General features: G+C 42.2%; 1 protein-coding gene across 1 annotated transcript; it reads right to left on the reverse strand.

The window, feature by feature from the left end:
- Positions 1 to 2,325: 2,325 nt before the first annotated feature.
- Positions 2,326 to 12,182, reverse strand: SCCPDH (saccharopine dehydrogenase (putative)). The gene is made up of 12 exons (XM_058835085.1): positions 11,873 to 12,182; positions 11,585 to 11,697; positions 10,717 to 10,797; positions 10,119 to 10,248; positions 8,431 to 8,480; positions 6,827 to 6,957; positions 6,148 to 6,265; positions 5,122 to 5,241; positions 4,946 to 5,002; positions 3,873 to 3,984; positions 2,939 to 3,020; positions 2,326 to 2,517 (listed from the first exon to the last, which is right to left on the reverse strand). The coding sequence occupies exons 1-12, from the start codon at positions 12,159 to 12,161 to the stop codon at positions 2,412 to 2,414; spliced, it is 1,389 nt and encodes a 462-aa protein (XP_058691068.1). The 5' UTR covers positions 12,162 to 12,182; the 3' UTR covers positions 2,326 to 2,411.
- Between the last annotated feature and the right edge of the window lie 14,852 nt (positions 12,183 to 27,034).

Consider the following 27,034-nt stretch of genomic DNA (forward strand, 5'->3'; position numbering starts at 1 on the left):
AGAATCTGCGAAGAGCATCAGAGTTGAATTTACTGGAAACTCCTCTTGTGGTCAAGGTTTGTATTTTAAAAAGTCAGTAGCAGCCAACCAAACCAAAAGCTCGAGAGCTTTGTTTAAGATTAAATCCTTGGATTCAAATTGTGAGATATTTTTAGCATGCACATGATTATGCTATGCACAGTCCTTTTCAAAGCAGTGAAATGGGAACAGAAGGAAAGTTTAGTTTTCAATTAATTGCAGTGGTCACCTTGTCCCACAGCTTTGAGAAATACACTTGTTTTTATTACATGGAACAAAGCAAGTTGAACCTGAACTTTTCAATCTATACTTGGCAACTTAAAGATGCAATTTGTGGCTTAACCATGACAGTATTTAAGTGCTGAGTAGCTTTATGTAGTTTGATTTCCACTTCTACAACCACGAACTGCATGCATCAGATTCTTAATCCAGTCACATGAATGACAACTAAGCAATGTCAGTGATGTCAGTCTCTGTCATATTCAGTGATGACTCTTAGCAATAGTTTTGCTTATCAGTTGTTTGTGTTAAACTGTATTTCCAGTCACTGGCATCAAACTGTTACCATGCAAGGCAGTAACACCTGACATGGGCCCTTGGTTCTGCTCTTTTTGCTTTTTCCTACCTGAATGAAATCATTGCCATCTCCCTCAGTTATAACCTTTTTCTTGTTATGAAATATCATCTATACTAAACTAGCTTCATCCCTCTCTTTCAATATTGTAAAACATTTCTGACCCAGGAAGACCTGAACAGTGCTACATGAATCGATGTATTTTCACAGCACTTTACAGTCCTTCAGTGCAGATTGATTAATTAGTGCAGAAATAAGCTGTGACTGCTGCTCTGTTGCCTGGCATCTGGAATACACTAATTGAAAATGCTGCCATGTGGAGTAATGGTTGTGTGCCTTTTAAAAGAGTGGTGTAGAAACTGCAAAAATTACTGGGATAGAAGAGAACACTGTAGACAACAAGCTGGTGTACTCTTGTTTCTTCAGGAAATTTGAAAAATTAACCTTCTGTTTTCATGACTGAAGCTTTTTATTTATTGGGGAGCCAATTGTATTTTACCCCGTTGGACGGCAAATGGTCAGTTCTGAACAGAAATATCAGAAACAGAGCATGTGAATTGCACACAGGGACTGCTCTGATCCCTGTGCCTCAAACACAAACTCTCAGCTGTAAGGTAGTACAGAGTATGTGTGCATGTTTCACATTCAGGGGCAAGCGGAAAGGAAAAGAGCATTTCAGTGTTTTCGTCTAGCTCAGAGTGAAATTAGTCTGTTTGCTACTGAATAAGTCATTGACAGACATCTTTTAACTTTAGGTTATTGAAGACAGTGCAGTGACAGCATAAACTTGAGAAGCAGCACCTAAAACACCACCATATAGTGAACTACATCCATTAAGCAATCCTAATACAGCTATGATATTATAAAGCATCAATTTGTAAGTGATTTGCCTCAGAATAATAAAGGTGAAGGTGATGCAGCTGAGGGAGATAGAGACTTCGATGACCTTTATGTATTTCGGAGTAATTTTCATGGTTTTTACAAGTTCTACTGATACAACAAAAAAAAGCCTCTACACAGAAACAAAATTTAATGTATTCACACTCCTGAAAATCATGAAGGCTGCCTTTCAAATATTCCTGTGACTCAATGCTTCCATTGCCCACAAATGCAAACCCAGAAATCAGACAGCAGGACAAGACACTCTCATAATTCTTAGGGTAACAGCAAAAACCAGGCTCATCAACCACAGTAGCAAGTAGTGTGAAACAGGCCAGTGCACCCAGAACCTGGATCACATCAGGTCAGATTCCAAAAACACTCAACAGAACAAGCCTCCTTCTCTACAGAAGCAAAAAAAGTTCACGACTACTTACCTAACTACAGAAAATAGATAGATCTGCACTAAGAACAATTATTAAATAAAGGAAAGATTAATTGAAGATGTTAATAAAGACATATACCAAGCACACATGAGGGGTAACTAGTAGCTCCATCTTCTAAGGCACTTGTGTTCCCAGGCTGCCTGCTCTACATAGTTGCAGAATGGGGCAAAGCAAGGCAGCTATGGTTACTTGTGAAGCAGATGCTATAGTGGGTCCATAAAGTAGGAACTTAGATGAAGGAGATTAAAATTCCAGAATTAGTACCCAAGAAGTTACCAATTTAATATGTTGGTGAATTAACACTCAATACCCACCCTTTAGGGGTTGGCTCACTATAGCAAATACTACTATAGCTTTTAATTCAAATTTTCTTCTATTTCTGCTGCAAACAATAGCACAGTGAAACTGTTGTATGATTAGGCCCTTGCAGCCAAATGAGTTTTATTAGAGTTAGACCCAGGAAAGGTGTTAGTTCATACAGTTATGTTTTGACATCAGACTTCAGGCTTGCTAATAACAGAGAACTCAACACCACGCTTGTTGAGGCGATCAATCAGTTTTGTTTTGGAGAAGGCAGCTCCTGGAGAATATACACCACCCCTGTTAGTGAAAATCAAAAAGGAAAAACATTAGTGGCACAGTGATTGAGGGACACCTTTCTATGAAGCTAGAGATGTGCTTCCCTGCCTGCCTAAGAAAGAAAAAGCCACTCTGAGAACAGAATGGGTTAGGAATTTGGCAGGGTGATTATACCCATAGATGAATTTCTGCATCCAGAAATCACTACAGAAAACCATTTCATTAACTGAACATAAAGACATTGATGCAAAGGCCTGACTAAAAGACTATGGCTACCATCCTTTCAAACTGATGGGCTGGTGAAGAGAAAGTGGCTTTAAATCGGCCAGTTAGGTGAGGTAACACAAATCCACAGGACTGATTAACTGTATTTTCAAAAAGAAACATTTGCACACAGTAGCTCTAAGGGAGAGCAAGCTGCTCAGCATGGGAAGGTACTTACCGTTTAGGCAGAGAAGCAGCATCTTCCAGGAGAGACAGTCCTGCTTGAACCATTGCAATTGGTGTAGCAATATACCCAGGCTCTGACAAAAAAAAAAATAAACCAAAGCAAAACCCCCAATGAAATACAGTGTGTTGAAATGTATAATGTAATCCTGCTCTTCCCTACAGCATTCTGAAGAATAATGTCTTTGGCAATGAAACAGCTTTTCCCATTTAAGAACAGTTTTTTTTTACCTAGTAACCAGACCAAGTAGCAGGTGAAATCCTTAAGATCTAATCCAGACAAATACTGCTTCACATAATTGCATCTAACCATACAACTGTGAGTGACCATATCATGGTGACAGAGGGCTCTCTGACACAGCAAGAACTTTCCCCATCCTGTGCTCAAATTCAGAATTTTACCATGAAAGGCTTGTGTTCTGCCACATCTCTAGTTATTTAAAGAAGCTATGCTACAGTAACTCCTTTCTGAATATACATTCTTGCTCTCTACAAACATCAGGTGTTATCTCCCCTCAAGGAATGACCTGAACAAAAGTATGTGATAGTTAGAAATTACACCACACCGGACCTGTTTATGTTCTCTCAGGGAACTGGAAATAAACGAAGTACTAAGTCTAGGCTGTAACAACTCAAAACTATCCCTAAAAAAAGCCCCCTTCCTTCCTTCAATAGGTCTGCTCTGCAAAAATGAAAATTAGACCAGGAAAGGTCAGAGGAAAGAGAATGACAAGAATGCAAGTGAACTGGCTATTTCAAAAACCAGGTCACAATGAATTCTAGTATCCAAATTAATACACTGTAAAGGCTGTTGACTTTGTTCATGTTGCAAGTGCTTCTCAAGGGTGAAAGGAAAAGCAGTGCAATTATTAATGTATTTTAGAGCAGGGAATGCTAGGCAGAAACAGTCAGCTGCTACTAACACATACCTGGTCCTTTCACTTCAGTGCAGATCTTCACATTTGGTTTGCCACTCTGGGGATCGTGTCCCTCACTGTAACCCTCACCAAAAAAAGTCATTGTAAAAGAGGTTCCATCCATCTGTAGTGGACAAGAAAAGCATAGTCACCGAAAGAGAAACTGGTTGCTACCAGGAAAGCACAAGTAGTAAATATAAGTATCCAAATTGTATATATAGAATCCTGCCAAATACTGTAATCTATTTAAACATGGGAGGAGTTATTTTGAATTACTGATTAAAAGGTATAATCTAAATTTTTAATTGCTTGCACTTCATTGGCACTGTCCTTGTACTAAAGTCTGTTTGTTCTCTCAGTACTTTCAGTCCTGGGTTTTTGCTAATCAGTCTCCCTTGGTCATCATCTTTGATAGTGCTCTGAGCCATCCACGGGAATACATCAGGCCTAGCAACATTATCCATTTATTCCTCATTGAAGTTACACCTACTTTGATGTTTAAGACCAAAAGGCATTATTTAAATATGCAATAACTATCTGAACAGGCACACACAACATGTGTATGGGCCTAGCAGGGAAGCTGTATGAAGAGTGGCTGAGGTCACTTGGTCTGTTCAGCTTGGAGAGGAGGAGACTGAGGGAAGACCTTATTGCAGTTAGAGCTTCCTTGTGGGAGGAAGGGCAGGCACTGATCTCTTCTCTGTGGTGCCCAGTGACAGAACCCAAAGAAATGGCCTGAAGTTGGATCAGGGGAGGGTTAGGGTGGATGTAAGGAAAAGATTCTTCACCCAGAGGGTGGCCGGGCACTGGAACAGGCTCCCCAGGAAAGTGGTCACAGCACCAGCCTGACAGAGTTCAAAAAGCTCCTGGACAACACTCTCAGGGACATGGTGTGACTCTTGGGGTGTCCTGTGCAGGGCCAGGAACTGGGACTTTGATGATCCTTGTGGGTCCCTTCTAACTCAGAACATTCTGTGATTCATTTACATATTATTTCTTTGAGGCTAAGCAGTTGACACTAAATTTCTATTCCACATATATACAACAAATGTATTCTGTAACTGTGGTAGAAAACAGTCCGTTACCTGCTTCTGGGTTGGTCCTTTCTTTGTGAAGCGTCCAGCAGAGAAAAATTCCGGGTACTGTATAAACAGAGGAGAGAAAAAAAAGAAGACAAAAAAAAGACCGACAGTAAATTAGACGGGGAAAAAAAAAAAAGATAACTCCAAACACTAAGTTGTCTTCTGTTTTAAAAACTTACTTTTGTCAGAAGTTTTCTTCCAAAGTTAAACTTCACCAGAAGAAGAAATAACATGCCCATAAACATCAGCTTGATAACAGAGCCAAGACCACCTATAGTCACATAAGCGCCATACTGGACCTGAAGCAAGAATGTATTTTCAGTGACGGGATTTACATTGCTTTTTTTCATCAAATGATTTTTATAAATCAATCTACCCCCTAAGCAAGATTCAGTTGTTTCATACAACATATATCAGTTTAAATAGAGCCTTGAACAATTATCTTAGTTCTAAGGAACTGTTTGAAGAATGCTTCTCTTTCTCATTAATTCTAGGAAGACAATATAACTACAGAGTGAAGAGGGAGCAGACATGGTAAACAAGAACAGAAAACTTTACAGAAAGATGTGTTTTGGTATCCAATTTCAGCCTTCTTTCCTAGACCTTCCTTTGTGTTTTTCTTAAAGAGAAACTGAAACAGCAATGGCAAGCCTTTCTCATTTGCAGCTTCCAAGCATATTTTTAAAGCACCGTCTCACCCGCATCACTTTACTGCAGTAACACAGATTGCTGGTGCTCACGTCCTCTCAGGAAATTAAGGAAAACAAAAATTAATCATCTTTTCCATCACCATTACTTCACACTGCTTTTACTCTGCACACTGGAGACCCAAGCATCAAAGAAATCTTAAGATATAAAAGCAGCATATGAATTCTTTATCAGAATATTTACTACACTATCATGAGCTGGCTATAGCTACCATAGGCGACAATTATGATGCTATTAGAAGCTCTGCTGATACAACAAGGAAAGTCTCTGCACAGAAACAGAATTTAATACATTTATCATGAAGGCTATCTTTCAAATATTTCTGTGACTCAAGGTTTCTATTCCCTATAAATACATACCACCCAGGAGAACCTGACAAGACAACCTCGTAACTATCGTGTTAACAGCCAAAGGCAGGCCGATCAGCCAGAGTCTGAAGTAGCATGAAACAGGCCAATTCACATGGAAGACTCAGTTTACAGATAACAGTAACTTACAGGTGTTTGCTGGAACTCAGTGTGCAAATAACGCTGAGTCCTTTTCACAACAGAACCATCAGATCCCATGAATGTAAGGCAGTACTCCTTGAACTCTGGACTGTAAAACAAAAATCCTCTGCAAATGAGAAAAAAAAAATTAAGTCAGAAAAAAAATGTTCCAATCTTCACACAAACTGAAAGAAACTGACCATAATGGCCTTACCATTACCAATTTTCTCTCATGAATTTTTGTGGCATTATCTCTTTTCACTGAATGCAAGCAATTCTAAATATATCCCTGGCTCATTCAAAATTCAAAACATATATATCACTAAATATAATTCACTGTATGCACTGTATCAAGGATAAATTTAATAATCAATATAATAGCCTTTTCATTTTTTCCCCCTCCATTCTACTAATCAATTCTGAAATCAAAAGTTTCCCATGTCATTTGAAAGCCCTTTAGAATGTGCTAATTTTGAGACCCAGTAAATGCTGGGACATGCTCTCTTTTCAGTAAGACATGAACAAATCAGTAAAACTGAGCTTATCTTCAATTCTACTGGATGAGCATCTGTGTTCATACTATACTAAAGTCCTAAATGCATCTTTTTAATATTTAATACTGTAGAAATCTGTATCATAAATACTGGAACTTTTAGGAGACCGCATATTCCACATCTTATGCTTATACCTTTTTTTAAGCTTTGCACCAACTACTGGAACAGGGGCATATCCTATCTGTTTTCGAAGCTTCTTCAGGTTGTCTTCATCTGCAAGGCCATAGACAGCTGACTTCCAGGTCCCATCATGTACACCAACACCCTTGTGGCATACCATGAAACAGTAATTAGTTTGGTATTTAAAGGTTTCATGGATTATTTCAATAATTATATTAGAATCACTACATGTATTACGATTACTACATATAAATGTTATGATGATAGTATATTGAAATGGTGTGGGATGACCCTGGCTCACCAAGACACTCTATAATGCTCCTCCTAGCTAAGATAGGGAGAGGAGAAAATAAGATGGAAAAATCCCTTGTGTGTCAAGATAAAGACAATTTAATAAAGCAAAAGCTGCACATGGAAGCAGAGGTGTAGTAGTAACAAATGCCTCCCCACCCCCATACCCCCACTCTTCTCCTCCTTTCCCTTAGCCTTTCTTGCTGAGCAGAACTCACACACAGTATGGAATATCCCTTTGGTCAGTCTGGGGCAGCTCTCTGGGCTCTCTTCCCTCCCAGGATCTTGTTCACCCCAGCCTACGAGGTGAGGGGCGGGAATGCTGCAGAGACAGCCTCAGTGCTGTGCCAGCACTGCTCAGCAGCAGCCAGAACACTGCTGTGTTACTGACACTTTTGTAGCTGCCACACAAAGCACAGCACTGTGAGGGCTGCTATGGGGAAATGAACTCCAGATCAGCCAGACCTGACACAATCTCCACCCTTCCTTCCACATGATCTGCAATATACATTAAATTCTATGGGTCCTGAGTATATCTGTAGCTCTTCTAACCAGCTCAGTGTAGTTAATTCTCATTATCAAAATCCCTTCTTACCAACACTTTGAATTTATGCTATATATTTAAACATATATTTTCATACCCAACATATAGATTTATATATTCCCCTTAAGTATCCCCTGTTCCTTAACAGACAGATAGATACTCTACTCTCCCATTCAGCCCATTCCATGGGCTTCCTCTACTCCTCCAGATGTTTTTAAGAACAAAAATGGTTTGTAAGGCAATATGGGTGCTCATGCCAGGAGCAGTAGTGTTTGGTTGCTGGGCATCAAGACTGGCTTGGATCATTCTTGCATTGTTTTAACAACAACATTAGAATTATTACATATATTACACATTATTACAATTACTACGTACAGGTATTATCATTACATGCATTGAAGTACATTGAAACAACTCTCCCTTCACCAACAAACAAAAAACCCAAACAGCCTAACACTAGGACTACTAGCAATACACCGTGGACCTGTTACAGTTTCACTTGTGTAAGAATCCTTCCCACATCTCTGCAAAAGCAAAATAATTCCTGGAACAGTTTACCAGAGCAAAGTGTAGGTAGACAGCCCTGCAAACATACCTTACAAAAGGGTGTTTGCTTAGGATGCTTTTAGTAGCTCCTAAAGAATGAACTTCTTAGACTTATCATCAAAGACCTGCCAGCTTGCTTCTTGGTCTGACTTAATGTAGCAACAGTTTATTTTGACGGGCTATGGTGATGTTATCACAAATACATCCTGAGTTTCAGGAAGGTAGAGACCAACTAACCTCAGGCCCAGATTTCACTGACAGGAAACTCTCAACAGCAGTTAAGGTACCTGTAAGGGAAGGGAAAACATTATTTGGCACACAGAGTCATTACTCTGCAAAGCTAGAGAACACTCTGGTAGACTCAAACCAGCAGGCCACTGACATTATCAGCTGAAAAAGCAGAGTTACATCCTTCTCTCAAAGCAAAATAATGTAACATTAAGACACACAGCTATTTGAGTTAGCAAGTATTACATTTCTTGTGTAAATTAATTCAATACAAGTCACTAATATTACCTCTATTAATTAATTTTTTCCATTTCTCTTATCTAGCTAATGTAAAAAAATTCCTAGGAAAAAAAAGGAAAGTAATATTAAGAAGCACCTTTAGTTTTCCTCCAAGTTTCAAAATAAAGGATGATGAGAAAGCTAACATGAACTTAAAAATTTTGGTGCACCCAAAATAAAAAAATACCCACCACCAAAACAAAACAACCCTCAACCCCCTCCCCTCAAAACACACAAAATATCCCAAAATATTTAATTTCAGCATAGCTTAAAATAGTGTTTTGCAAAGAAGGCTTAGTTTGATGAACAGCAGAACAACACCTTGCCTCAAAATTCTGATTTGTTTTGCTTTGCTTAGCTCTGAGATTGGAAAACTGTATTTGTACGGATAAATTTCAATATAGCAAGCAACTGGATAGACAGTGGTAATGCCGTAAAGTCAAAATAGGACGAGATAAAAGACATCTTTATTCAAAACAGGTATCAAACATCAAATTACAACCTCATGAACATTCAGATACTCATTTCCATGCCTTGTTTCTCCTCCAGTCAGATCTGAATTGAGGTTTCTTCAACTGAAGGGTGATTCCAATGTAAACCAATCCCATTTAGCAGCCTTTTTAATAGTCCATAAAAGCAAAACATTTGGATACTCTTATAGGCCCTCCCAACAGAAAGTCAGACCTGATGAACAGAGTATCCTCATCTGGGATCAGGATCAAATACTATTTACATAGTATTAAATCCTCTCACATATTTTCTTAAATATACTTCTCTTTCAGTTACCCTCTAGCTGCTATTAAAGTAAAAAGCACTGCATGGCACTGTCCTGCTACTTAGACTCACACAACAGCTTCTCAGAGCTTGTAGTTGAAAAAGGAAACTTGGGAAACCTGATTTCCCCCCAATCTGTGGAGCCCTTCCCACTGTCTCTTCCCTATGAGATTGTCACTGCACAAGAGGCAGTGTGCTGAGGCTGCCTAGGGACATCTGCACATTGGCAGAGCAGCCTGCTGCTCACAGCCGAACATTCTGTCCTCTCAGATTCACAGAATATTCCGAGTTGGAGGGGACCCACGAGCATCATCGAGTCCAACCCATAAGTGAATGAATGGCCCCACATGGGGATGGAACCCACAACCTTGGTGTTATTAGCACCATGCTCTGAACAACTGGGCTCATCACAGGGCCCTGTCAGTGAGCAACATGACCATGAATCCCTCCCCTACCCAATGACCCATCCAATGGGAATGTGACTTTAAATTTCTAACACATTTCATTGAGACTGGTCACCTGGTAAAGGCAGGAAAAAAGAGACACTGAAAGAGTTTCCACAGGACTACTGCTGCTTTAGGAAATGGGATGAGAGCATAATCTGCATTCCCTTTTCACCATAAAAATGCACTTATTCCAGTCACCTTTCAACTTGTCTCTAGTGTACAGTACTCCCATATCCGCCGGTATGGAGTCAAAGCCACAGCTTCCAACGATATACACTCCCTTTTCTGCAGCTTTTTCATTGTATTTCAGGTACATTCCTTCCAGAAACTGAAACACAGCCAGAACAAATATTTTAAGCTGAAATTCATTCTGGGCCATACCCAATACTAGCCATCAGTGCTTCACTGTCACATCATAGCACCTTCCATGCTTTAAACCACTTACAAGTATATTTGACAAATATATATGCCTCCTGGTCAGTTATATGAAAGTTTCACAGCAGTGAGAAAAGAAGTACAAAATTCCTATGCAGAATCACAACAGAGTCTTGAAGCAGAATTCGGCAATTTGAGACTTCTACAGGGAACCAAAGAGTGTCCTGTCTTAAAAGCAAGAAAACTATACAACTAAGTATAGTGTACTTTAAAATAATTACTGCATCTTAAAATCATAGATCAGGAGTCAGAATTTGTTGTCATGTCCAGAAACATTAGCAGAAGCATGAAACATACTAAACAAACACTCCTTTTGCAGAGCCTTGATTATATAAGGTAGTGGATTTTTACTATCACATACCTGGGGTTCTCCACTAATGTCAATGCAGCTTGCACCATTTTCAACACAAGCTTCTACCACAGGTTCTCCAAAGAATCTATACTATAGAAGGAAAGAACACCAGATGTAACAAAACCCACACATCACATCTCACCCAGTGTGCTTTACCTAAAGGACTTTTCTGCAATAAAAGTGAACCTCAGCTTTCGATTTTTCTAAGTGGGGCTAAAATGCAACACTTCTATTTATTGGGACTGTGGGGAGAAGAAAACATAAACTTCACTGCTGATAATGGAGCTTGCTGCATACTACTGCACCTGACTTCTGTCATAAAGTCAGATCACCAAGACCAACTGAATACTGCCACTAATTTCACTTTACACGTTATTCACTCGGCATAGTCTCTACTTAAAAACTCTGAATTTCAAAGAGATGGTCATTACCCAACTTCCAGCTCGCACACTTTGATGCTCTCTGAATGCGCTGCAAATACTGCCACTGTAAGTTTTAAAAGGGCCAAGTGCTTCTGGCAGCAAGCCTGTGGGCCCCTTTTCCAGCTCCATGTTTAACACCAGCACCACTGATATTTTGGCCCAACCCAAAACATTGGGCCAGTCTTCACCACCAGTGTCTTAGGCTGCCTGTGAAAGACTGAAAACCAACACGGCTGTATTTCAATGCGGAGACCTGTCCGTGAACCGCACCACCTGCGATGGCGGTGGGAATCCCTTCGGCCACTGCAGTACGTGCCTGTACTTGGAACACCGGGCTCGAGTTCCAAGAGCTGCGCTGTCCCTGCGCGGCCATCCGCAGCCCAGGCGCGGCCCCGGAGGAGGAGGAGGAGGAGAAAGCCGCGGGGACACCGCCCCGCCCGCATCCCCGCACTCACCGGGCCCACGCAGTTAAGCACCAGCCGGGTCTGCCTCGCCATGGTGGCCAGCGAGTCCGCGTCGTCCACATCGCAGAGCAGCACGCCGACCTCCTCCCCGGGGGCCGCCTTCCCTGCGCACCGGAGACCGCCGTCACCGACACCGCTCCGCCCGGGACGAGCCCCCTCCTCCCCGGCGCAGCGCCGGGGCTCGCCCCGCTTCGCTCCTCAGTCCTTCCCCGCACCCCCGACCCGCTGGGCCTCCCCGGGCAGCGGCGCTGCGCCCCCCGCCCCGGCCGCGGCCCGTACCCAGCCGCTCGGCCGCCCGCTCCAGCACCGCCCGCAGCTTCTCGCGGCTGCGTCCGGCCACGGCCCAGCGCAGGCGGCCCCCGCACAACTGCCCCTCGCCGGCTGCCGCCGCCGCCGCCGCCCGCGCCACCTCCTCCACCACGAACTGTCCGGTGAAGCCCGAGGCGCCGAACACCACGATGTCGTAGAGCCGCCCGGCCCCGGCCGTCATAGTGCCACTGCCGGCCGCCATGGGGCGAGCAAGGCGAGTAGCCGTCCTACTGGCGGCGGCGCCGGGCAGCGCTGGCATTACGACCCCGCTCGGCTCCGCCCCGCCGGCCCCGCCCCGCCCCGCGCTCCCCTCGGGCTGCGGCGGTGCCCGCCCGGCCCCTGCGCGGCGGGAGCGGCCTGTGCCCTGCCCTTGCCCGGGGAGAGCTGCGCACCGTGAGGGAGGAGAGAGAGGTGTGCCAAGGTACGGCCGAGGGGCCTGGAGCTCAGCGACATTCCTAGCGAGAGGCCACCATAGAATCATGGGATGGTTTGGGTTGGAAGGGACTTAAAGATCATCTCGTTTCAACCCCCTGCCATGGGCAAGGACACCTTTTACACGACCAGGTTGCTCAGAGCTTCACCCAGCACTGAACCCCTTCAGGGATGTGGCATCCACAACACCACTGAGCAACCTGATCCAGAGCCTCACCTCTCTTACAGTAAAGGGTTTTCCTCTAATAGCCAGTCTAAACCTACTCTCTTTCCATTTGCACCCATTCCCTCTTTTCCTGTCACTACATGCTCTTGTAAATAGTCTTGCCCCTTGCTGCAATTAGGTCATGCTGGAATCTTCACTTTTCCAGGCTGAACAATCCCAATCCTCTCAGCCTTTCCTTATAGGAGAGGTGCTCCATCCCTCTGAACACCTTGTTGGTCCTACTCTGGGTCACAGCTGTTTGGTCCCAGAGCAGACATGCTCTCTCACGATGAGCCTGGCTCTTTGTTACGAACTCCTGCTATAGGCATTTCAGCACAGGTGATACAGGTGGTCGGAAGACTGTTACTAATAAAGATGAGAAATTTAATGACCTAGAAGTAAAACGAAACACTGTTCCCCCACAATTGCAGCAATCATTTATGTTTTGCTCAACAACAGAAGCAGAACGACACAAAATGTGAAGTTCCTGTTGCAGCAGGGAGAACCAGTGGCCCTGCAGACACACTTCAGTATGGAACATCCATGACTGCATGGAGCGGAGGCCAAGTTTTCTGTGTTTTTCATGGCCAGGCTGCACACCTGAATTCCAGAGGCTTGCACCAAGTCACATGGGAAGCAGCCTCGTGAATCCTGCCCACTGGCCCTTTTTCCCAGGGAGCACCTACAGTATCTAAATTGTTCCCGACAGAAGCCTGTCTAACCTGTTTTAAAACCTCCAGTGATAGACGCTTTCATGCCATTCCTCAGGCAGCCTAGTCCTGCATTTGTTATAAATATGGCTGGAGACAAGAAGCTAGATCTTCAGATCTTCTAGGTTTAGCCCCATACTATTTCTCTTGTTTCTTGAGGATATTAGCAAAAGATTTAGTCTCTGAGGAGTATATAAAAAGATGCTGCTGAGCTGGAAGCTACCACGTATCTTCTTAGTGTTTATTAAAAAGACTCATTTGATTTTTTTTTCCTTACAGGCCACTTTGAACGTACATTTATCCTGTTCTCTTCTGAACTATCTTTAGCTGGTTTACTTTTTTGGTAACATAATGTCCACTACTAGACCACACATTCACCCTGTTAGTGCTAAATCAATTGAGAAGGTTGTGTGATAGGCTGGAATTTGCATCTGTTTCTACATAACTCAAACATTTGCCTTATTTTTTTCTTTTTCAAGTGTCACATTGTTGCTGCACCTGCAGGTCATGATCTGTTCCACCTCAGAGGCTTTTTCAAATTACTGCAGCCTAGCCTAGCCAAATCTCCCTTCTCAGATTTGTACTGAAGAGTAATGACCTTTCTGAAGATATGCTAAACATCTCATCTCCAAGGCAGCAGATCCTCTCCTCCAAGCATCAGTACCAACTCCTTGAGTGGTGCTGGAGCAGTTGTTCGTAGGCCTACACCATCAGCTGTGTCAGTGAAACAACTCAGTCTAACAAAAAACAAAGAGTGGGGGAGGGAAGGACAAAGACTTTCTTGTGCTCCTTTTTAATTCAGATAATTTCGTTCATCTGATTTACAGAGCAACCCTGCAAAACCAGTTTCTTGTGTATGAGGTCACTGAGCATCTCTTAATCAAGCTGTCTTTACTACCTTCTTCTCCTTCCTACACACCAGGATAATTTCCATCTGTGCTTACAACACTGTGGAACTCCTCTAGGCTACTTCGCTCTTACACTCAATTTTTCTCTTCTGCCACCAATTGTCAAAGCAAAGTCTTCTTTGAGGACACTGGTTTTGGTCTTCCATTCTCTTTTCTCTCTTTCAAAGATTTTGAAAAAAGATTTCAACAATAAACATTAGGTAGTTTCCCTCTAATTTGACATTAACATTTTTTTTTTTTTTTCAGACTTTTAAAGTTATTCAGTGACAATCTGCAGATTTGCAGAGGGATCCTGCCATAGCTTGCAGGGCTGGCTGGGATCCTCAGCCTGCTTTCTTCATCCTTTTGCTTCAGATGTTTCTCTCTCTTGCCCACTCCCTCTCCACATTATCTCCTAGAAAACAAGGCAATTTATAAACCTAATTCTGACCCAACCATTTGTTAAGAATCAGGACTGCACAAGCCTCCTCGGACCATATGTATTTGATAAGACCTTCGTTGTGTAGTTAGGCAGAGGCTTGGCAAGCACAAGCTTGCATGCAGTGCTGAGTGCCCTGTCTCCTCTTGATGACAGAAACATTACACCAAATTGGGCAGAGCTATCCTGTTTATCAATCCACAACTCTTAAGATTTCACCTGCTCTTTCAATGTCAGCTGTGTTTCTCTAAAACATATTGCTGGAGCAAGATAACTCATGTAAATTGCAGCTTACACAATAAAGAAATCAGGGTTTAAGAATTGCAGAAGGACAAGAAACAAGCAGAAGGCTATCAAAACGTGGCAAACCTAGGGTTCTTTTTTTCCCTTTTTTTTTGCATCAGAGTAAATTTTTTTCAAAAATTTACTCAAAGTAATTTTTTTCTTGGGAGAGCTCTGTTTGGCAAGTTGAAGAATTCTGTATGCAGTTTCACTCCAGCTCTCTGAATAAAAAGAGAACAAAATTCTAAGTCTCTAAGCTGGTTTTCATCCCTGCCTTTGAACTAACAAGTAGGCAGGTAGGTTTCAAAACAGCAAACATCAAGGTGATGTTAGGGCTCAGATTTTAAGTGGGAGACTTAAAGCTGACTTGACTAAAGGCAAAGGTTAACCTGTCTCCATAGTTAGTATCACCAATGCGGGATTGCAAAAAATATTCTGTGGGAAAGCAGTGGGATGATTTACAGTTTTTCCTTGTCCAATAGGAAGACAAGAAATGTCAGATCTGCTGCCAAGCGCAGTTCTGCAAAGGAGGTTCTGACCTGAATCAGCTTCAGAAACTCACCAAATAAAAAGATACTACTGATTCTTTTAAAATATTATTTCTCATATTTGAAGGTAGGGTATTCTTCCCACGTGTATCTGCATATAGATACTTCAGGATATCAGTGCTTTAAAGCCTCCTTTAGCTAGATGGATTCAGTCTAAAACATCTTTAACTACTAGAGGTCCCTGCTGGTTTCTTTGGGATAGAAGAGCATGCAAGTGAAACACACAGCACTCCCATTTGTGCTTTGCTGTATCTTTTCAAATTCCTGAAATTAAATGGGCTTGCCTCCCTTTGCTAGCTTCTTCTGTTCCATCTGGAGCATCTGACAGAAGCTGAGGAATCTGCAGCAGTATTTATAAAAGCACCCATATGCACCTTCATTTCATGCAGCAGTTGTTCTAATAAACTCCTTTATATCAATATTTATATGTATCTTGGACACAAATATTTGTGGTAAAGTTTTTTATATTAATTTATAATTTTAGGGCACTTTTTGTTTACTAAAGTGGAAATGCAGATGTTCTATTATTGCTATTTTTAGCTAAAATAATACTAAGGTAGCAGAGAGAGTGCAATATTATATCATTATAGAATGCTCTATGAAGTCAGTTTTTTTAAACACAATTGTCATGTACCTCCAAGGATGAAATAAGATTGTTTTCTTGCATTATTGCAAAAGTTACTATGGAACATAAGAAAAATAGACCATAAGTGTAGGCAGAGGTGTTGGGAAATAAGGTTGATTAACAATGCATGGATAAATCACAGGGTATGAAGAGTTATGTGGGTGAGTATAAAAGGGATTTAGAAAAAGAAAAAGCAAAAAGGCAGGCATCTCTGTACCTGCTACAGTTGCTACAGTTACTCACACTTAGACTGTGAGTACAAGAGTTTCTGGAACAAAGCCCACAATTTTTAGTGCTATCTTATCCTTAATTTGTGTAGATTATTACTTTATAATCAAGAGGCAATTGGCTCCAAAATGCCAGCCCATACAAAACTTAAAAATTTGTAATAAACGGAACCATCTAGACTGGGACAAAAAAGAGGAGCTTGAACTAAAAACTGCAGACAAGCCAAGAGGCTTGCCACTTGTGGCAGTTCAGTAATGCTTTATTTATTTTACTTTAATTTTATTTTAAAATTGAAATGTCATCTAACCTTAAAAAAAAAAAATCCCAACTTTGAATCATAAAATCTTTTAGGTTGAAGAAGACCTTTAAGTTCACTGAGTCCAAATGTAAGTCTAACATTGCCAAGTCCATCACTAAACCATGTCCCTAAGCACCATATCTACTTATTTTTTAAATATCTCCAGGGATAGTGACTCCACCACTTCCCCCTGTAGCCTGTTTCAATGCTTGGCCACTATTTCCATGAAGAATTTTTTTCTAATATCAGTGGAAACCTCCCTTCCTGCAACTTCAAGCCATTTCCTTTCATCCTGTCACTTGTTTCCTGGGAGAAGAAGCCAATCCCCACCTGGCTACACCCTCATTTCAAGGAGGTGCAGAGAGTGACAAGAGTCTGGGCCTTCTTTTCTCCAGGCTAAACAACCCCAGCTCCCTCAGCTGCTCATCATCAGACCTGTGCTCCAGACCCTTCACCAGCTCTGTTGCCCTTCTCTGGACACTCCAGCACTCCAATGTCCTTGCAGTGAGGGGCCCAGAACTGGACCTGGCAGTGGAGGTGTGGCCTCACCAGTGCTCAGTACTGGAGGAAAATCACTGCCCACGTCCTCTTCCCCACACTATTGCTCACAAAGCCAGAAAGCCATCGGCCTCCTTGGCCACCTGGGCACATGTTGGCTCATGTTCAGGTCCTTTTCCACTGGGCAGCTTTCCAGACACTCTCCCCCCAGCCTGTAGCACTGGATGTGGTTGTTGTTACCCAAGTGTGGGACCTTCTTAATCTGTATGTATGTATACATATATATATAATATGTATATTGTATACACACATACATTCAACCAAATATATATTTAGACAATTAATAGTAATACTTTAACAAAGTTACTACTACCTATTTTTCTTATTTCTAAATTGGAGATTACAAAACAACAGATGGCAGCCAATAATACTTTTGGATTCCATCCTTTTATTTTTTAATAACTTCTGTGAACATTTCCATTCATACACAGCTCTAAACAATATCTTGAGAAAAGGAAATGAAGACGCCATTGATGCATAGAAGCACAGCAGAGGTCAAAGCTTTTGATTTTCACTGGAGTTCAGGCTCTTCCTTCCATATTTACTGCAGTTACCACTTCTCACACTGAACTTGAAACACAGGTATGAAAAGACTGATAAAAGTATAATTTTGCAAGTTCAGGGAGACCAAATAAGACAATATAGAAGAAGAGCACATTTTCTATGGTGACACTAAGTAATAACCGGTGCTGCACTAGAATGCTCTACAATAAAAGTATCCACACAGTAAATTAAGGATTTAAATGTTAGAGTTCTCTTGATGAGGGCTCTGCAGTACCTCACAGCTCAATATTCATTTTGATGAAACAATTAAAGATTTGAAACTTTCTCCCATAGCTGCAGAGAAATAATTTAAAGGCTGGCAAGAAATTAAAAGTGAAAATATTCAGAAAATGCAAGCTAATCTATATTAGAGAAGTTAAAACTTGGAATGCAAAAAGAAACAAGGATAAATGTTTTGCCCAGAGGATGATAAATGTGGGAGACATTAGCAATGTAGAGCATCAGATTGCATAGAAAGAAATAAAAACCTGTCTCCATTTGAAACCGTCATTTAAAACACTGCATTCCAGTTCAGCCACTTTGTTACAAATTGAAGGCAGCTGTATGAAAATCACCCAGGAAATAATGAGTTTTCCAGGAACAGGAACGGAGACATCTTCCAGGAAAAAATAATCCTGGGTTCAAGGTATATATTATTAAGTTTAAAATAGCTACAGAGGCATGATAACACTTTGGAAATATCTGAGGATGGAACTTTTAGGGATGGAAGGTGAAGGTTGGAGCACAAGAAGAGGTGCCACCTGAGCAAATGTGGCTGACAGTGACCAGCACAACACATTCCTCACAGCAAGTGAGGTGTCGACAGGAGAACAGGTCCTGTGATTTGACAGGTGCCAGTGGACAGGATATCTGGAACTGACTGTGTAATTTTGTAACAAAACACCAGAATGTTAACTCTGAGGAAGCCTTATGCTGCAACAAGAGGAAATGGATGGCTGCATAGATACCCTGTTCTTTTCTGTCTGCAGTCTTTACTGTTAGACTGAATTGTAAAATTCTCTAGCCACCTTTCCCTCAAGTATGTTGTGAATATAATACCAGAGTCTAACAGTCCTTGAAATTCTCCTTGCATTTTACTTAAGCAAGGTCATTATAAAGGGAAAATGCCTGTATGCTCTAATTAGCTGAAACTGCTCACAGGCAAGAGCCTTCAGTTCCTTGATGTTATTTTCTGTACTCTACTGACTTTAGCTGCCTACAGAACTCCTTGGGGTCCAATTCAGTGCCTGGTCCCACACCCGGGTGCTTCTGCTCAGTACATTTGAATGGTCTGTCAGTGCTCATGCAGGGTATGCACAAGTACTTTTCTTCTCTCAGCTTAAATACTGACTGTTCACAGACAAAGAAGGACTATCAGATTATCCAGTTTACACACTGGCAAAAACATAACTGCTTATTTTCTGTTACATTTACAAATCACAGCTGAACTACACACATATAACTCTTTGTAAAGGGCTTGTAGCTATTTTTAGAGTGGTAATATATTCCATCTTCTGACCTCCAAAGACTTCTTTTTTTCTCAGTACTGTCTTGAACTGCTCTGGTGGGAGGCCATCTATCCACAGCACCTGTTTCCTTTTGGTTAAGGGTTAGGAAAGATGGTCCTTCAGAAAACTCTGCCCTTCATCCCAAAAACTACAGCATCTCAGTGCATATCTCCCTCTCTCATTCTGCAAGCAGAGCACACAGTTATTTCTTCTGTTCCTACAGCAGTTTAAAAACCTTTTTGCCATGATAACTGCCCTGGAAGCTACCCTCTCTGAAGTTTGTTGCAAATGAATGGTCTGGGCTGCTTGCAGAATTACTGGCAAAGGTATCAGCAAAAACAAGATACATATCTTATAAATGTATATCTATCACACAAATTTGCAAAAGCACAGTGAAATTTGATGGCAAGGTTTATTCTACCACAGCTACTCAGATAAAGCACACAAAGGAAAATCAGATTAGAACCAATTTTAAATGATTTATTCATAGACTGGGGATCCAAAAGTGTAAAGATAGAGAAGAGCAAAGATGCCAAAAGGCAAAGGGGCCCCTTTTGCTGACTCATGAGGTTCAGAGTAGACCCCCTTGCCAAACTTAGTGTCAAACTTGATCAATGGTTTATGTCCAAGGAATGTAGCACAACCTAATCACTAATTTAACATTTACAAAATGATCCAATAGGATTTGCTATAAGCACAACAATAACTTAATTGCGAATCTAATTTATCTATGAATGTGGAATGGGAACACTCATGGTATGTTTGCTGCATGCAAATCAATTCACACATGCACACACACAGATACAAAGAAGCATGTACAAAGGTATACCTGTGAAAAATTCCCCCTGAGTTCAATCAGGTACTCACATTGGATGCTTTTGCATCTCTCAACAGCTGAGCCTTGAGGAGGGGGGGGTATCAGCCCAGGCCCTGTCGTCAATGGTCCTCTGAGTTGTTGAGCTCTAGAGATGTCCCACTCAGAGGGAGATGTGCTGCAGCCCAGGGGATCTCAGGGGGTCTCACTTAGGGCCACTCTTTACAGGGTTGCAAGATGATTGACTCTGGTCATCAGTAAATTTCCACTGTGGCCACAATCCAGGCCGGTAGTTACTGGAATTTTCCTTGAGAGGTCTAATAATAATATTATTCCTCTTAGGCTGTTGCTGAAACAAAAGTTTTCAAGGCTGTTTGTTAGAAAACAGAAGCTCGTTAGGCAACAGAAGTTCCTGGGAGCAGACAGTTTTTCTGATAAGCTCAGGGGGAGCTGACTGCCCACGAGCCAGTAATCAAGGCTAAGGCCTAAAGAGTGTCCCTGAGATCACGAAGAAGCCAGAGTGGGGTAAAGGGCCAGATCTTGCACCACCACAATGCTACATCCTCAGGAATTATCAGAGATTGAAGGGCAGGGAGTTCCTGATAAGGTGAGAAGAAATGGTGCAGTGGTGGAGCTTTTTTTATCCCTCCTGTTCCTGTGAAAGAAAGTGGGAGGAAAGAGCACACCATTCAGTTTTGTGCAGCTGCCTTTGTTCTGTGTGGATGTTTTGTGCAGCAAAATTGCTGCAGAGTTTTGGGGGTGAGAGCAGAGTTTCCAATGGTGCTCTCAGCCACGGTACCCTGACAAGGTATTCCTATGCTGAAATAAGGGGGTTAAGCAACACTTCAAAGCTGATCCCTCTGTGTCTCCCATGTAGTTACTGTTCAGCAGCCCGTAACTGATCTTGGCACAGCACAGCTGCAATTGAATTTAGATTTGTCTGTAGTATGGACAAAGGCAAGGTGTCTTCCATCTTCTCATAGCAAAGATCCTAATAGATCCCTATTGCCTGTAATGTTCGAATGGGGCACATTTTTCAAAATCTTCTGCTCACAAATACATCTCATCAAGGAGGTTTTCTGAGACCTGCCACAGGATTAACCAATGATTACATTTTGTTCATTCTGTAGAAAGCAGAAGTTTAAATTTCAGACCACTGCCTTGCTTCACTACTGAGTTTGGTACTAACCTAAGCAGACAGTGTGTGGAGCATTTACTGTGAGGATGGAAAGAACAAAACCACAGAATGTAATGCAGAGACAGCAAATTCCCCTTGTTTTGTAGAACTGGCTGTTCAGCAGCATGAAGGGCCAGTAACTGAAATTTGAGAAATCCTAGAGAACAAAATGGTCATGCAATGTGAGGTCATGCAATGTGAGTCTGCAGTGCAGCACTTTTTGGCATGTTCTTGAGAGACCTGCAACACACCAGATAACTCTGCGAGGTCTGTCTAGAGCCCTGCTCTGGTTTGTGCCAGGACAGAGTCTTGCTTACCAACACAGAGAAAACTCTCTCCCACTTTTTTGAGTTTCTGGGTTATCATCAAGTGTTTAACCTGGACTGAGAACCAGCTATTTGGCATATTACTTGAGTAACTTCTTATTTGTCATCTACTGAAGCTTGCTCAACTCATATGAAATAAGGAATTGACCTTATTAACCATTTTCACTATGACCTGAACATGTGTGGAGTGATAAGGGTAAAAGTCCACTGTCTGATCCTCTCTGACCTCCTCTTGGAGCACCTCCCCTCTAGCAGAGTGCCTAAGACTGTCCTAAGTGTTTTGGATGATTTTTCCAACTCATATCCATATTTTTGTCTTCTCCAGCAGAAAAAGCTCCCAAGGTCTGCCAGACCAACTTTTTTAAGGTGTTTTTTAATAAAAATTCAGCTAATCTGGCATAGCAGCAGATCCCAAGTCTGCCACGTGCTGACTCTTGCCTGAACGAGGGCAAAGGCCTCCACGTGAGCAGCGACTTGATGACATGGGGAGGACTGCTTGACGGCAGATAATACCCGATAACCTACATTGTTAAAGGTCTTTACTCCTTAATCACTTCTTAGATAAACATTTTCCCAACAGCAGTTACAGTGACTCAACAGAACCTTTCTGCTGTATGAGTGCAGTCGACTGCTCCTCTCAGAATGTCTCCAGCAGTGACACAAGTGCTGCATTCGCAGCTCCCAACAGTGGGGCAAGGAAAGATAAGGGCAAAGCGTAAGGTGCAGCACATTGGTGACACCTACCTAATGTGCTATGGGTAGGTGAGGGGGTTAGGTCGGGGGCAGAGGCCAAAGGTTGGGCTCTGGCTGAGGTGTGTTGCTCTGCCAGGAGAATGTCTGAGGCAGGTACACTGGTTTGTAGGGGCAGGACGTGCAGCAGAAGGGTGTCAGTACACGGATCTGAGGTTCTAATGAAGAGGAAGGAAAGCACTAGCAGGGAATAGGTAGACGGGAAGTGAAACAAAACTCTTCTGACCCATTTTTATGGTTTCAAAAAAGGTATTCTGGTAATATTTACCAGTGCTAACAAACAAAATTTGAGGTTTCCCTGCCCAACTCAGTATTGATTTGCAAATTATCTGCAGTTGAAATCTCAGTGTACTTTTCATAATGCAGGCTATGTAGCTGCCCACACGGAGACTGTAAGTTAATCAGCTGGAGAGATTTATCAACAAAACACGCGGCAAGTAACAGGGTGAACTGTAATAGTGCCTTACTAAGATCAGAAATTGTGTCTGGGCTCCCTCTAGTGAGATGTGTTGGTTTTCTACTCAGAGATAGCTACGGGCTACCTCTTCAACCTATTGATTGAAAAAGCTAAATTCGAACACAAATGCTTTCAAAACAAATAAACAGGCAAAGGATCTTTGTACCTGTACAGTAGCAGTTCTCACCACTTCTGCTTCACAAAGCTAAGTTCTTCTTTTCAGAAGTTTCTAGAAAAGCTCAAAAGACCAAATGCAGTTTTAATGTTGACAGAGACAGATTGAAACCAGTTTCCAAACCACTTGGAAAAAAAAAATCAGCAAGGCTGTATAAATTCCTGCTGCAGGTAGGATAAATATTTTCTAAACATGGAAGGAAGTGTGGTAGTGTGGCTTTGCCATAATGAATGCAAAACAGCTGTCAGAAATAAGGCTGGCATACACATCAGTTCACTTGATACTTTATGGAATAAGCAAATGGGTGCATCCCTAACTTTTTAAAAATTCAGACTAGTCAATTTTCTACATGACATGTGAAGTCCAAGACATGGCCACTGTAAGCCTAAAGAGGAGATTTTGCAGTTCATTAATTCCCCACAAACACCCCTCCCCGTCCTTGCCCAGGATTTGGCATCCTCTCACAATAACATTTTCAAAGTTTGGAAAATATTTGAATTTGTTCAAATTTTACAGTAATTTTAAAAAAACCTAAAATAGGAAAAAAAAAATTCTCATGGAATATGCAGCTTGAGACTTTTTTTTTTTTCTTCCAAACGTAATTTCTCTATCTTCCAGTTTAATTATTTCCTCCTGGAATGAGGAATGGAAGGGACATTTTTGTATGCAATGAGCTTAAGCTACAGAGGAATATGGAATCCCTTGTCTTGGTTGTACTCTCTTGTCTAGGCACTACTGGCTGCTACAGCAAACTGTGGGCACCAGCAATACTGTTCCCAGCTGCTGATGTTCTCTGTCTTGTTACCATTTTTGCTATGCTCATGAGACTGCATTTTACTGCATCATTCAGCCACAACCACAGATGAGCTTCTGTTATATATTCTTCCTTTTTCAAGGTACCTGTTTCACCAGAAAAACTCTTGTCTCCTGGATATGTGCCACTAACAACCTTTTACAGTCCTACCCTCTTCTGGGTGCAGTAAAGAAGTAGTTCCCACATAGTTCCTGCCTTCCCACTGCCCTGCCTCACCGAGAGCTCATTTCTGGAGTTCTCAAATCCAGACACACATTTGGGAGTGGGCAAGAGAGCAGCCATGATGTAATCAGTGCAGAATGAGAAGTTATGCCACCAGGATGAGTGAAAGCTGTAAAGTTAATTTGCCCAAGTGAGGAAGAGGACGAAGAACTGGAGCTTTGCATTCAGTATTACCAGGCATTTCCCTGCCCATCACATCAGGCTCACTGACAGGAGTTTGTTTGTTTTTGCAAAGGATGTCAAGGGGAAACACCTAAATGCTGTGGTAGTAAACCACTGCACTCTCTACCCACACCTCCCAGGCTAGTGCATCATTTAATCACGCACTGAACATTGAAAAGGAAATTTCCAAGCAATTGCTCTACCCTATCCTACAAATCCCAAGAGAGTAACAGCCCCGCTGACAGCTGTGCTCAGTCACCAGCTCTACCTGTGGCCTAATTCCAAAATGCAAAATTTCCTAAGTTTACTTTAAGCTGAAATTACTAACACTGAATGCACAGTGATACACAACAAAATATATAGCGTGTGGAATGAAGGTAATTTGGAGCACCGTGATCAGCTTTCATATTAGAGGAAGAATATAATGCTGAAACCATCTGGCCTGCGGCTATGAAAACACCAAAGAGACATAAAACCGAGTTAATGGCAGCATGCCAAGACCTTGTTAAAAAACAGCACATCACTAAAACAAAGCAAGTGCTGATGTAGCACCAGCAAAGGCTCATTAATGAGCCTGGAGACAGAGTGCTCTTATATTTCATTATGTGCTTAACAGCCGTACCTGCCTCTGCAGAAGAAAGGTAATTTCTAATGAACACTTTCTCATGTCCTTTAATGATTCTATACCAGTGGTAAATACTAAGAGCTCTGGTTGTCCTGCTTACTCTGTATTTTTTACACAGCACCCTGGATTTTAATTTTATTTTTTTTAAATTACTAATCTTCTTTAGAGGAGTAAATAACAAGATGCCTTAGGTGAAGCTGAAACTGAAACTAGGACATTTTAGCTTAAAAATGACTACAGGCCATGGATACTCAAGTACTGTGTTCTGGGTGCTGATATATAAGATATAAAGTTATTAGAGAGCATCTAAAGGAGAGCTGTGAAGATGATGATGGGCCCAGAGGGGAACCCATGAAAGGAGTGGCTGAGGGCACTTGGTCTGTTCAGCCTGGAGGAGACTGAGGACAGACCTCACTGCAGTGACAGCTTCCTCCTGGCGGGAAGAGGAGGGGCAGGCACTGATCTCTTCTCTCTGGTGCCCAGTGACGGGACCTGAGGGAATGACCAGGAGTTGTGTCAGGGCAGGTTTATGTTCAATGTTAGAAAAGGTTCTTCACCCAGAGGGTGGCTGGGCACTGGAAGAGGCTCCCCAGGGCAGTGGCCACAGCGCCAGCCTGACAGAGCTCAAGGAGTGCTTGGACAATGCTCTGAGACACATGGTGTGACTCTTGGGGTGTCCTGTGCAGGGCCAGGAGCTGGACTCGATGACCCCGGTGGGTCCCTTGCCGTCAGGGGTATTGCACGGCTCCCCCGTGGCAGGAGCCAGAGGATCCCGCCGGAACCAGCAGGTGGCACCGCCCCGCTCTGCTCCTGTCTCCAGGGTCAGGACCGCAGAGGGGAGGGGGTCGATCGACAAGGAGGCAAGGAGAGACAGGAAAAACCCAAAGAAGGGTTGTAAGGGTGTAAAAGGTCCTATCTTTGAAGCAGCAGCCTGAAAAGTGCTTGCTGCACAGAGGTCAACATTCTGGATGCTTGTTTGGGTTTGAGGTTTCTGCTTATCAGCATTCCCAGAGACTGAGACTAATTTTATTTTGTGGGAATTCTCAATAATCTCTTCTCTCAAATCATCAGGCCACACACTCCTTGTCTTCTCTCTGTTGCAGGGGTCGTGGAGAAGAGTGAAGGGATGAAAGCGAAAATAATTTCTGCCAAAAGTAAGGCTGGGGGTGTAAGCACAACTAGACTAAACATGAGGGGCACTCTTGTATCTGGCCTCTTACTTGAACAAGATTGTCTCTAGATTTCCCATCTGTCCTTCCTTCCAGTTTTTGGAAGCTATCAAGCTGTGCCCAGCACTCGCTCCTTCTGACTCCATCCTCCACTTGTGTTCTCTTCTAATTTATGTCCTCTTTGCTTTATCTCTGATGCTGAAAGTGGCAAATGTGCAGACAGACCACAGACCACATGATCTCACACTTACCTGCATGTTACTGACAGACAAGAAGGGAGAGGACATCTCCTCAGTTTGATGGGGCAACATGTCACCAAGAACTCATTTTGATTCTGCACAGATGTCTTTCAAAAATTGGAAGAGCAGTTTCTGGTGTGTAAATAACTAAGAAGTCCTCTTTTGTGCATGGTGTCTATCTTCCCAAGGTCCTCCAGGTGGAGGATTTTTCAAGGATTTTGGGGTCAGAGTTGGTCTCAAAACATCTTAAAAACCTCTTAATTTTTGCAATATCTCTTTTGCTGGATAAGAGGTTGACTTAACACTGGTCTATGGATATATACAAGTAGTATCTATGTACACTGTGATGGACAACAAATATTGACCCTGAAATATTTGTATATAGTCTAGTGAAATTAAAGCTTTTTATATTTAAGTTATAGTTTCTAAGGCTTCAATCTTCTTAAAATATTTGTTTCTCCATAGCCACAAGGGACAAAAGTTTTAAATTAAAAAATTCAGATTCTAGTAAGAATACACACTAATTAGCTGAAACTACAGAAACACTCTTGGACCTGGGATAAAACACAGAGGGTTGAAAACACAACACACAGAGGGAAGCCTTTACCTCTGATTATCAGTCTCCTAGAAACAACTGATTGCATAAAATGTCTGAAATCTCAGTTAATATATTGTGTGATCACCTAGCATGAGGTAAGGATTCTAGACTGAATGGAGGATACTCCTAAACAAACTTTACAAATAAGGCCCATGAAGAGTATCTGTCTCTTTCAAATCCAAAAACTGTGGTTGCAATGTTTTCAGTTTTATTCCCTCCCATTCCCCTGGGCCCTTTTGCTTTCTCCCAGGCTGAGCTAGTGTCATTATTAAATACAGCTGCATCTCTCCCCACATAATTCCCTATGGCAGCTGGGAACAGAAGGGCAAGGACTCTGGTGG

The sequence above is a fragment of the Poecile atricapillus genome, chromosome 3, assembly GCF_030490865.1.
Source record: "Poecile atricapillus isolate bPoeAtr1 chromosome 3, bPoeAtr1.hap1, whole genome shotgun sequence".
NCBI lineage: Eukaryota > Metazoa > Chordata > Aves > Passeriformes > Paridae > Poecile > Poecile atricapillus.

What these genes read in the sequence shown, in the direction of transcription:
- SCCPDH (XM_058835085.1), bottom strand. Translation starts at nt 12,161, where the DNA reads ATGCCAGCGCTGCCCGGCGCCGCCGCCAGTAGGACGGCTACTCGCCTT. An exon ending in TGCTTAACTGCGTGGGCCCG is followed by an intron (nt 10,798 to 11,584) that starts GTGAGTGCGGGG and finishes TTCCTTCTATAG; the next exon opens with TATAGATTCTTTGGAGAACC. An exon ending in GCTGCTTCTCTGCCTAAACG is followed by an intron (nt 2,518 to 2,938) that starts GTAAGTACCTTC and finishes TTTCACTAACAG; the next exon opens with GGGTGGTGTATATTCTCCAG.